The 11,583-nt window shown below is 46.0% G+C and overlaps 1 protein-coding gene across 2 annotated transcripts in view; it reads right to left on the bottom strand.

Annotated features, from left to right (window-relative positions):
* Window positions 1-1,211: 1,211 nt before the first annotated feature.
* TAOK1 (TAO kinase 1) overlaps window positions 1,212-11,583 on the bottom strand; it is a 63,499-nt gene continuing 53,127 nt past the window's right edge. The window contains exons 18-20 of one of the 2 annotated variants that reach the window (XM_085078339.1): window positions 8,942-9,154; window positions 7,669-7,851; window positions 1,212-4,239 (exon numbers count right to left, since the gene is read on the bottom strand). In XM_085078339.1, the coding sequence (XP_084934465.1) occupies window positions 3,778-4,239; window positions 7,669-7,851; window positions 8,942-9,154 (858 nt within the window). In that variant the 3' untranslated portion in view covers window positions 1,212-3,777. The remainder of the gene's footprint in view (window positions 4,240-7,668; window positions 7,852-8,941; window positions 9,155-11,583) is intronic. The other variant, XM_085078340.1, reaches the window with a different exon arrangement.

The following is an 11,583-nucleotide window of genomic DNA, read 5'->3' as shown; positions in this document are numbered from 1 at the left end:
CTATACCCACACACACGTACATACAGAGTATATAAATATATACAAATGAGATACCATATATATATCCAGAGAGATGTGCGTATTCAACAGAGTAATGGTAGACAGTGGTACGATAGGATTTATTGCCTCTCAAGAAATGGCACGTAAGCAGGGTGGTGGGGCTGGGAGCCTGGGGGCTCGGGGTCCTGGGGGGTTAAACAACAGCACGGCCCCAGGATTGCCCTGGCTGCACCCCGTGCAGGTCACAGCGAGTGTGCAGCACACGTTCTTCCAGCGCGGGAGGGCTGGGTGGGTGGGACACAGAGCGATGCCAGCCTGGCCCCAAGCCAGGCAAGTAATGGCTGCAGGGAATTTTTTTGTGGGAAGTTTGGTATCACACCACGTTAGTTCTTCAACCTCTTTGAAGCTTACAGGCTTGGAGGGAATGCAGGTGAAACAGAGCTGTAGTCTCCATTTCAGTGCTGCATCCGAGGAAGAAAGTGTATAACATTCAACATGGAAGGGAGAGGTGGCTGCTGGCTCCCTGGGACCATGGAGAACAAGGAAAACGTGGTCCCTTTCACTGATTTTAAATAAAATCAATAGGAAATTCGAATCAAAAATAGATAAAAATGCTGGCTACTCTGTTTTTACTCTGGGCTAAGCTACACCAGAACTTCAGGTCTTTGCAGAGGGGAGAGAAAAGTAACCACAGAAAAGAGACTTCAGGGGTCAAGCTGGTGATTTAAAAATACTGCAATAAAGTTTGCAAAGTAGTCCACACAGAAGAGTTCCCCAGTGTTAAATACAAACATAAGAGATGCAAGAGAACATCTTTGCTGAGGTACTGGAGTAGTTTCCACAATTTACAGATTACAGTAATTTTAAAACCAAAGTTAGGGCATGACTGCAATGAGCACAATATGGAGCAAATGGCCTCACTTTTAAAAACGCCTTACTTTTAAAAATAAGAGTTTGCAAACTGATTCAGAGAGTGTTTGCATCTCTCTAGTGCACAGTTGATCATGTATCTCAGAAATAACCCTGAGATACATTAAAATTCTCAACACCAAGGGCCTCCTCAAATACCTCCAAGGCACAGCCTGACCCTGAGTTCCTCTGGCTATAGCTGTGTAATGAGGTGCTTCCTCTCGAGATCAGGCAGTTTTGGGACAGCTTTTCTTCCCCCACGTACACACAGGGACACACACATTTAGACCAGTTGATCTGAATCAGTTTTTGCAAACTATTTTAATTAAAATATTAACTTGTTGGAATAGTCCAGGTCTGCACATGATATACATGTAAAAATGGTTACTACACAATTCTTTTTGAATACAAAAAAAGCCAATATGGGATAGCCATCATTTGGATTCAGCATTCAGTCATGCTTGACATTACACAAAGAGATGTGTTGAGAGAATTCTGTTGAAGTAGCTCAATTTAAGCCAGAGACTTTGACCAAATTCAAACCATAACAGAAGCAGAAGAACGAACCCACTGAACTTGCAGGTATAGCCTGTCCCCACTGTAGCTGCTGCTGTTTGGGATAGAGGAGCTGAACTCAAAATGCTGTGTTAGCACCATGCTCAGGGCACACCCTCCACACTCACATGGTGAACCCCAATACAATTTTGGCCTCTCATTTCAGTTTTGTCTCTCTTTTCAAACCTAGGAAAACACAAGTACCTTTCCTAAATGAGTTTCGCTGCATTTCAACAACACTGCAATGAAAAAGAAAGACCCCAAAACATCCAATTCCACATAACAACATAGCAGAGGAAAGGACAGGACAATTCAGTCACCACTTGCCCCTGGGAGCATCCAGAGGCACCACCACAGGACCCATGCCTCACCCCAGGCTTCTGTCAACTGTTAGTACTACAAAACTCCTTACTAAGGGGCTGCTCAGACATATTTTGGTAGAGTTTCCATCTTCAATTAGAGTGATACGCTACATCAAGATGCTAGAAATCCCAGCTGGATTCACCGGACACTGGCAGAGAGTTAAGGATTGGGAGTGGATGTTAATTTAGCTAACGAAAGAACGCCGCCCTGTCGAGTACTGAACAGCAGCGAGACACTATTTACTATATAAATATGTCACGTGGACAAACACATTCGGAAAACCTCGCTTTTGAGCCCTATAAACATATTAAAGGCAAATCCTAGAGTTAGCAGCTAGTGTTTTCTTCAAGATGATTAGTGTGCAAGGAAAAACATTTACAAAGAACCCTGGCTGGTCAGTCCCCAAGACGGAAATCTTTGCCTCAAACCAAACTTCATCTACCTGCTCTTCCCGCAGTCCTGGCTGACCCAGACTGTCCTGGCACTGGCACGAGAGCATGGGGGCATCTCTGGTTCCCAGCACTAAGGGATGACACGATGCCACAAAGTCATTCAGTTATGAGACTCCCTGACCCCTTATCACTGTATGGATTTCACAACCTCTTTTGCTTCCTTTCAGTAGTACAGCAGCTCCAACGAGCCCTCTGGAAGTAGTGCCTTCTCACATGGTGTGATACACTGCCGAAATATCACAGCATCTCAAGGGACTGTAAAAGTTGTGAAGTATTGCAGCAATGAAAATAATAAAAAAGGAGCCTCACATGCAGCAAGATCTACAGTGGTGATGTGGGTTAGTCATCAGCTGGGAAAGAGTCATTGGCTCAGCTCCTCCTGGTACACCATGGCAACTAAACATTTCAACAGTTGGCTACACGCTACATGTAAACAGGAAATTGCAACAAGCCAAAAAGGTAATAAATTGGTGGATGAAGTATAATAATGAAAAACCCGATCAATGGCATTTTGTGACTATGGCATCCTTCAAAACACCTCTGGCATTTGAGACTGATTGGCTGAAAGTCTAAACATTTCTGAATGGAGCAAAAAGGACTACGCTGGGCTCCAAGAATTATTCTGATGCTTAGCTAAAATGAGATGTCACAGTATTAGCTGTACAAGTGCATTACTTACGCTCCTCTGCCCAACCTCATCTGAGCTACCAGCACAGTCAGGGAGTGCCAAAGCAGATAGACAATTTCAAATATTCCTAGCCTGTTCCCTCCAGACAGGTTTACATACAGAGTTCTCGGGAAGCTGACCAGTGCCTTCTGAGAGAACATCACTTCTTACACGACACGGAGCGGGCACTTGGGTAGAAGGGCCCTGTTGAGCCCTGGTGTCTCTTGGCTTCTCTTCTCACCTTCTTCCTCGCCTACAACTCTTTGAAAGTGCCTCCTGGCAGAGGCAATACCCTAGAAATTTATCCAATTTAATGACAAATAAAAATGGAACAGAAGATCCAGCTGTTCCTCCCCTGGATGTTGGTTTAAAGGCAGCTCGCCTGGTTTTTGCAGGGTGGCAGATCGAAATTTATGGACATGGGAGGAGGTCTCCATTCTCCCTCAGACTTCCTACATGGATGGCAAGATGAGGGCAGTCTGAGGCCCTTCTGTCCTGTCAGTGTGATGACCACCAGCCAACTCTTCTGACTAATTGCATATATTTCTCAGACGCCCTCCCAAGACCCCTCCAAAAAGTAAAAAAAAAACCAAAAACCAACAACAAAACAAAAAACCAAAAACCACCCCCCCAAACCCTGCAGCCAAATACTATGACATCCCAGTTAGTAAACACAAAACGTAATGCTTTACAAAATGAATACAATATTCCATGTGCACCCAGCTTCCACACGTCAGCACCGCACTGAGGAGGCTGCTGGGCTGGTGTCTGTAGGCAGTTTCTGTTGGCAGACAGCTCCAGTGGAATTGCCACCCTCAGTTATTGTTTAAGTTATGTATAAGACATGTGTGAACCATTGGATATTTGTGAAGTAACACTTGTGCTCCTGCTCATGCCCTGCTCCGTCCGTCCCCCAGAAGCTGTCCGCCTCAGAGCCTGGGGGCTGTTGCGGACCCCTATAGCACTACTTCGAGGTACCCCCTGCATGGGCCCCGAGGGGTGACCCCATGGCTGGGGTCCACCTTGCATTGGATGGCCCCAAGCTTGCGGTGGGCCACCCATGGGATGACCCCAGTGAGGTCCTGCACCCCCAGTAGGATTGTGGGACCAGCCAGAAGCTCCCGGGTAGCTGTGGCTGAACGCCTCGGGGGAGAGATTAGAAAGAACCATATTACTAAAACCTAGCCTCATGCTTTCTGAGTCAAAGGCTTCGATCTCGCGAGCTTGACGCTCCAGCAGGCTTCGTATCCGCTCGGTGCGCTCGTTCTGCAACGCCAGCATCTCCTCCTCAATCTAGGAAGGAAAAAAAGAGACAGTCTGTAGCAGCAAGACAGGCACAGCCTCTGGAGGACCTGTAACAGCTACCCAGGGACTTTCTCCCTGTGTTGGTGCATCAAACTGGCTCTAGACCAGATGTCCGTGGACACGCAGCCCGTTCTGAATACAAAAATGTGAATTTTTTAAGGGTTAAGTCCCATAGACCCACACAGGCCAAAGCATGGTGAACACCAGTTGGAGGGTGTTGGTCCCTGTTCCCTGGGAAATACAGAAATTTGAGGGATGTGAATCCAGAATTTGCACTGATACCAACAATTTGATGCAGATTAATCTTTTAAGATGCAGCAGAATCTACAGCTTCCATGGACGCCTACTGGGTAAGCACCTTCAGGTACAGCCTGCCAACACAGCTTATTGTGACCTTCACTGTTTGTAGCTGAATCTGATGATGACTACGATCACGACTGCTGTTTTCTCCAGGATTCAATGCACAAGCCCACATTCAGCTTCCTCTCTGTTCCCCAGCCAGATTTTCTTAGTTCATGTATTTATCATCTCCTATCTACCCCTTTCCTAATTTGGTTTTCTCATATTTCACTGCCCTGACAGGTGTGTGGCTGAAGGACATAGGCAGTGCTGTTTGAGTTGTGTGGCAGATTATTAGCTAGATGATATGCAAGCTGGCAACTCCAATTTCTCCCCCATAACACTGCTCCAAATTGGTTTCCAAGATTACTTTGGTAGGGGCACTGGGATCAGCACTCTAAGTACTGAAAACATAGGACTACAGCCTCCTGACACTCATCAGACAGGGATGAAAGCCTGTCTTATTGAAATCTTTGCAGTCAGGTGGAGAACCAAAACCCATTATCTTCTTGCCAGCACTGAAAAAGCTGCTTTTGGCCTCAGTGAAAAAGACCAAATGGGTAAAAAGCAGCAGCCAAGACTTTTAGCACAGCTCACTGGCATCTCCCTGCTGTCAGCAGCAACATGGCCAAGAGGTGTTATCTTGGTCTGTGCTGAAGACACTGGGCAGAGCCTTGTACTTGTAAGCACTCTCTTGCCTGAGTCAGGGAATATGCAAAGCAATTTCATCTGGAATTTAGGAAACAATCTGCTCCAGTATGAGTCATCTCCTGAGCCATTTGGGGCTTTCAGAAACTCCTTCTACACTTGCCTGTTACTCTAGGTGAGCGACAGACTCTGCACTGAGCAGCCCTCCTCACTATTCCTGCTGAAAGCCACAAAAGCAGCAGAGAAAGAAGGTGCCTTCTCTAACATTAGCTCTTTAAAATGCTCTGCTTGTTTTTTTCCTGTCCTGCTACCTAAGCAGAATCCTCCTTTTTCAATGTCTTCGGCATGTGACTGTTTTCAGCCTCAGTGACAGTGTAACACGCAGGACTTGGTGCAACTGAACTTCACTGAAAGGCCTGACACTGTTAAAGTGACATCACTCAAACCACTCTGAAAATGAAGTGTCTGAGGCATGTGGGAAGGAAATGACTAAATCTGAAGTCTTTTAAAGACACTCTTGGGACATGCTCACTGCTGGTGCAATACAAACAACATTTCACATCAATGGGACTTGGCTACTCCCTCCTTACTCCAGGGTTGGACATGACACGTATGCTCTGGTGAGTTGTGGTGATGGGCACACCAAAAATAAAGAGCAGCCTGCTGAGAAGGAAGCAGATTTCTACGCATACACTAACTTCTGGAATCTGGTTTATTATTGAACACCAGGTACTGACTTTGCCACAGGCTACACATTTATCTGTGCATATAAATGCAGACGTTCATCTTGTGCACATACCTGCCCCTTTCTCTGGCTGCCAGCTTCAGTTAGCACATGCCAGCAAACACCAGGTGACATCGCTGAGGGACCCACACCAGAACACTTGCAACTCTTAGTTCTTACAAAAACAGAACATCACCTCTCCTCCCAAAAAATACTCCTGCAAAAGAACGATGTGTCTGCCTCTGGACCCACATGTTTGCCCTTGAGTCGCTGCCAAGTGACTGGAACCCCACCAAGGTCTCATTGCTGATGCATGACTTGTGATTTTCATGTGCCAAGATTGCACATATTGCTACAGGAACCTATGAAAGTTGAAGCACCATCACTTTTCTGCTATTCTAAGGCAATACAGGGACAAAAACACATAGAAAATTATGCTAGGTGTTATTTTTATAATTTTTTCCTCTCTGTGAAAGAGTATTGCTAAGCTTCCTATCCCCGTTACTGATGCCAAATCCTCCACAGGGGTTTTCCCTGCACAAAGACTTCAATCCTGGTACACAATGAAAGACTTCTACAACATTATTATTGGTTGATGTGGGTTTCTTTGAGTCACTGGCCTCACTGCAATTTCTGGCACTATCTGCAATATATGCTGCTCCCACAGAGCAGGGAGCGCTGGATCACTGAGGCACTTCCTCCCCAGGCAGCTCATGCCACCAGAGGGCAATGCACCTCCACAAAAATCCATACTCGTGCCAGGCTGTGACGGGTGCTGGGACTAAAATAACCAGCAGTGGTGTGTAAAGACAGCTATCACACACGGGTGACACACAGAAACTGTGCTTTCACAAATTTGCCTATTTTCCCAGAGTCATTGTCTCCCCGCAGAAGACCAAAGCCCAGCAGGGCTCCTTGGGGGTGCTCCCTCGGCTGGCCATGAGGTGGAGCAGTGCTCTGTGGACTTCCCAGCATCCATCCATTTGTCCCCAGAAGAATTTCAGTGTAAAGAACCTCGAGGCCACAGAGTAATCGCCCTATTTAATATTCGCTGATGAACAAAGTTGGGAACTGTCGTGTGAATGGCAATGGCTGACGCCCACACGGCATGGCCAAGGGGAAAAAAACTGCAGGAGGAAGGCTGACTGTTGCACTTCCTTTCACCAGTTTTTTGTGCATTTCCCTTCCCTTGGTCTGGGTAGGCCACTCACACTTCTACACACATCTGGCATTGCACAGAAAAGCAAACTTCAACAACGAGCACCTGAACACACACAGTCAACTGGAGCAGCAGATGCTCCATACCTGTGGCTTTGGCTACTTCAGTTTGCTCATAAGACATTAATTCCACAGGAAACTGTAGCCCCCAGCTTTAGGTTGGTACTGTCTGTTCTCTAATGGGCCAAGGAAGCCAATCTCCAGCTCAGAGACAGACAGTTCTCTTTCCCTTCTGCCCAGAGAGGCATGACTCCCTCTGGCACACTTCAGGCAGCTCTATCCCAGCCAGAAGCTGCTCACACAGGAGGGCTGAGCTGGCAGAAAGTTTAGTCTATGTGTCATTGAGCTTTCAACCCCAGAGAGACAAATACCCAAATGATCTGTGTTTCTATATACAGTGAAGTAAGAGCAGTTTCTCACTCATTGATAAGTGCAATTTTAGATCTGAAATATGGAGCATGCTAAGGATGCTGACATGCCCACTTTACCTTCTGCTCAAGGAGGGCCCGGCGGAGGGACACCCTCTGCTCAAGATCACGCAGCTCCCGATCATGCTGGGCTTCTGCCTGCATCTTGATTTTACTCTGATATGCGTTCAGCAGCTCCAATTCTTGCTGCAGCTGCATCTTCAAAACCTGGCACTCTGCTTCCTGTGCCTCATCCAAACGCAGCTGGGAAAGACAGACAATAGAGACGTTTCACCATGGGGTAACCACTGCTGACACTCCAGGGGAGGACCGCGGGGAAGGGGAGAATGGGATGGGACATTGTTTTCTTAGCAATACAATTGGTCTCTATTGTACTTCGCTTCGCTGAACAGAGGACCTATAGTGACAAAGACTGGTGACAGTGAGCCCACAGCACTGATGCAAGTGATGCTGATGAGCAGTGGCGCCTCAGGAACCACGATCCACACTGCAGAGACCAGACTGCTGGAGGTGCAAACATCCTCAGCTCTCCTTTTGCTAGAGGCAAAGAGAAGCTCTCTTGCTCTGTTCAACTGGATTAACCAATTACCTCTACCCAGGAGACTTAAGTCCATAGCCCTGCCAATGCAGGACTTTGGGCACAAGGATATAATGAAATAAACCTAAAAGCAATATGATATTGAACTTTTAACCTTCCCATCATAAATGAAGCCAGCTACCCTGCCTCACAGCGTTAAATTTGTGTACAAAGTGATGTGAGCAGGACGCAATATGCAGGAATTGCAAAGAAAAGTGCACATACATTCAGCTGCAGCAAGGACTTGAAGCATTGCTCATGTGGTCATTCCTTGAAGGAGGAATCTCTTAAAGAAGGAATCACATAACTTTCACAACACTTTGACCTCAGATTTATAGTCAAAACTGTGGATTCCTCCATGACTCAATGAGCATCTTCCACCAGTGGGGCATGCTTTGGTTGGTATCATCAACAAATCAAAACCTAAATTAGTTAAGACAGCCAGTTGCACACTGTTTAATGATGCTCTAACAGGGATGTTTATGTTGCCACATTTCATGCAAAAGCAGTCCTCTGGCCACACAGATGCATCACTTTGCATCTCTGCAACAGCAGCTTCAGCTTCAGCCTGCCTGGAGGGGGTGGTAGGTCTTTCCTCTGCATTTGAACTCTGCTTTCTAAACACAGAGGAAGGACTGTGCAGGGAATGGCATGTGCAGCAAGGAAGCAGAAAGCCTGCTGTCAGGATACAGAGCGGTTAAAATGCAAACATCCCTCTTTGGCTGAGGAACCCTGGGTCCCTCGGAGGCGACTCACAGCTTGTGTAGAGAGCATTTCATTAATGCTGTGATCATACTGCTCAGCCAGGATAGCCAGCTTCCGGGTCTGCTCCTCCTTGAGCCGTTTGAGGACAGCTTTATGTTCACTCTTTGGCGTGGTCTCCAGCAGATGGTTTCTCAGTGCTTTGTACTGTCTGGTTTGGATCTTGCATGTATCCTGAAACTGCTTCTTTATCTGTAGTTCTTTTGACTGGAAAGATGGAGGGGACACAAAGAAAAAACCAGCATGTTTCAAATGAGCGAAATATCCATTCAAATGGATATTTAGGATTACATTAAGGATATGAGTTCAAGAATCCACAAATGTATATTAACATCTACAGTGCAAGGAGGGAAGCAAAATACACAAGAGGCAATGACTATTGCTGCAGCTGCTTTGACACTGCTACTGTGCGAAACAATTACAATACAGACACTTTTATAACAAAGCTCCAGCCTAAATACAGCTGTCTCTGCACAAAGAGCCTCACATTTGTCACTGGACTGGATCCAGTCCTGGGTGTTGCTTTTCAAGAAAAGTTCTTGAGGGACAGGACTAATATTTATTAGCACCAAAAGCCATACTTACACGAATGTGCTTGTATGGCACATATATATGAACAGCACTTAATGTTATGAAAAGAAGCAGATCTGGTGCATGGGAAAGGACAGGAAAAAAGAGCAATGCTTTTTCCACTGAGGGTTTGATGAATATAAGATGTGTTCTAACCCTTGACATCATGAGCCTGGCTTTTATAAAGAAACCCCAAAAAGACTAGATGCTTTAAAATGTACACCACAAAACAGTAGTATTGTGCTGGTTTAGCAAACAAAACAATTCCCCAGTCCCACTGGAGGCTTACTGGAGATGGAGTGCTCCTCCCTTTGCACTTGCTAGCATCTCTAATGTTTGGAGATATGTGACTGCACACAGGGCTGGGAGACACCAATCCTGGAAAAGGTATTGGGATCTGGTTTTGCTGTATGACCTTGAAGAATTTTTTTTTTTCTTTTACCTGCCTCCAGAGCAGCTTGTGAGGGTTAACATCTACTATGTGTTTTAAGACCCTGAAAAGGATGGTGTTCTGGAGTTCTCTGTATCTTTCTATGGGATATTTAGGGCTGGCAGGGATACTTCTAATAAAGCAAACCCCAGAAGTGATGAGTGATGATGGTTAACTGACAGATGGTCAAGTTCACCATGGTAAGAATAAATAAATAAATAAATAAACACAAACCACTAAAATCAGACATCAGGGCCTTCCCACTGTTAGGCACCATGCCAAATCCTGAAGCACTAGAGGCACGAACAGAGCACAGAACCAGATTCCTGTTCAAGTAAGTTGGAAGAGCTCTGGGATCTGAACTAGTGAAGCAGATACCTGTGCATGGCCACATCAGCTCCTCCATTGCCTGCTCCTGGCACTAACTCAGGGCTCAGCAGGGCAGGTGATAAGCACAGCACTTGCAGCTACCTCTAAAGGTGCAGTGGGATCAGACAACACACCCAGCCCAAGCACACTTTGCTGCATCGAACAACAAAAACACTTTGCTAACCTGATGCAGAGAACAGGACAAAGATGGGTTTCATTCAAATCAAAACATGTATCATGAAGAGGAATGCATCACTTTTAACCTTTCTAAATTTCACAGAAAGTTATTTCCTTCCAGGAAACCTTTAAGGTTGTTTCTCACTGCCCTTAAGGGAAGTGTGAGCAGGTTACACATTCCCATCAGGGACCTGGTCACAGCAGAACACTATCAACCTATTTTGTCCTCATTTTCTGTGAAGTCTTGCTTGGACACCAGGCTCTGTTTACAGGCTTCCAATCCAAAAGCTTTAACAACAGGAAACAGAAGGGAGGGGTAAGATTTCCAGTCAGACTTCTGACAAGATCATTTTGACCTAGTATTGTGAAATACAGCAAGAGGGTATTTGCATCACAATTAACACACTCAAAATAATAACAGCCGTTTTCACTGAAGGGTGAATTCTAGTTATGGGTCCTTCTGGTGCTGTCATAGAACAGACACTGACCGTTAAAAACCTGCTTCCAGGACAAAGGGCCTCACTAAATAACAAAGGGAAAGCCTGAAATGTGCCCTTGAGGGAAAACGTTGCTGGAGAGAGAAACTGAACAAATGGTCAAATTATCTATTCAATTAAGACTACTTGCCTGCATTAGTCAGAAGCAAGAGAAGGAGTTAATGCTAGAGAACAGCCTCGATAAAGAGGGGATTGTGCTACAAACCCAACGGTTGTCCACAGGCTGTGTTATTAGCACTGCGTGTACGCAAAGGTGCAGGATTGACAGCTCAAGCCTGAAATCCTTCACTAATCACAGAACAGCCATGCAAAGCAAAATGCAAGCTTTCCATGCTCCCTGCAAAACGCTCCAGCCCTGTTCTCCCTGGAAAAGGGAAGGGGCTGGAGAGTCTGCAGGGGTGAGAGGGCAGCCAAGCCCCTGCAGCACAGCGGTACCATGGATCCTGCTGTCCCAACTGCAGCCAGGGAAGGAGAATGGACATGCTGCCCACTCATGTTTGCACCACACCACCTTGGGGAGGCAGAACTCATTCATGCTAATCTCAGAAGGATCAACCTAATACAGCTGCTTCAGTTTTATTCAGCTCAAGAGT

The sequence above is a fragment of the Lichenostomus cassidix genome, chromosome 19, assembly GCF_008360975.1.
Source record: "Lichenostomus cassidix isolate B80296 chromosome 19, HeHo_3.0, whole genome shotgun sequence".
NCBI classification, from domain to species: Eukaryota; Metazoa; Chordata; class Aves; order Passeriformes; family Meliphagidae; genus Lichenostomus; species Lichenostomus cassidix.
The sequence above is the reverse complement of the archived record's forward strand: the minus strand, read 5'-3'. Positions and strand labels throughout refer to the sequence as shown.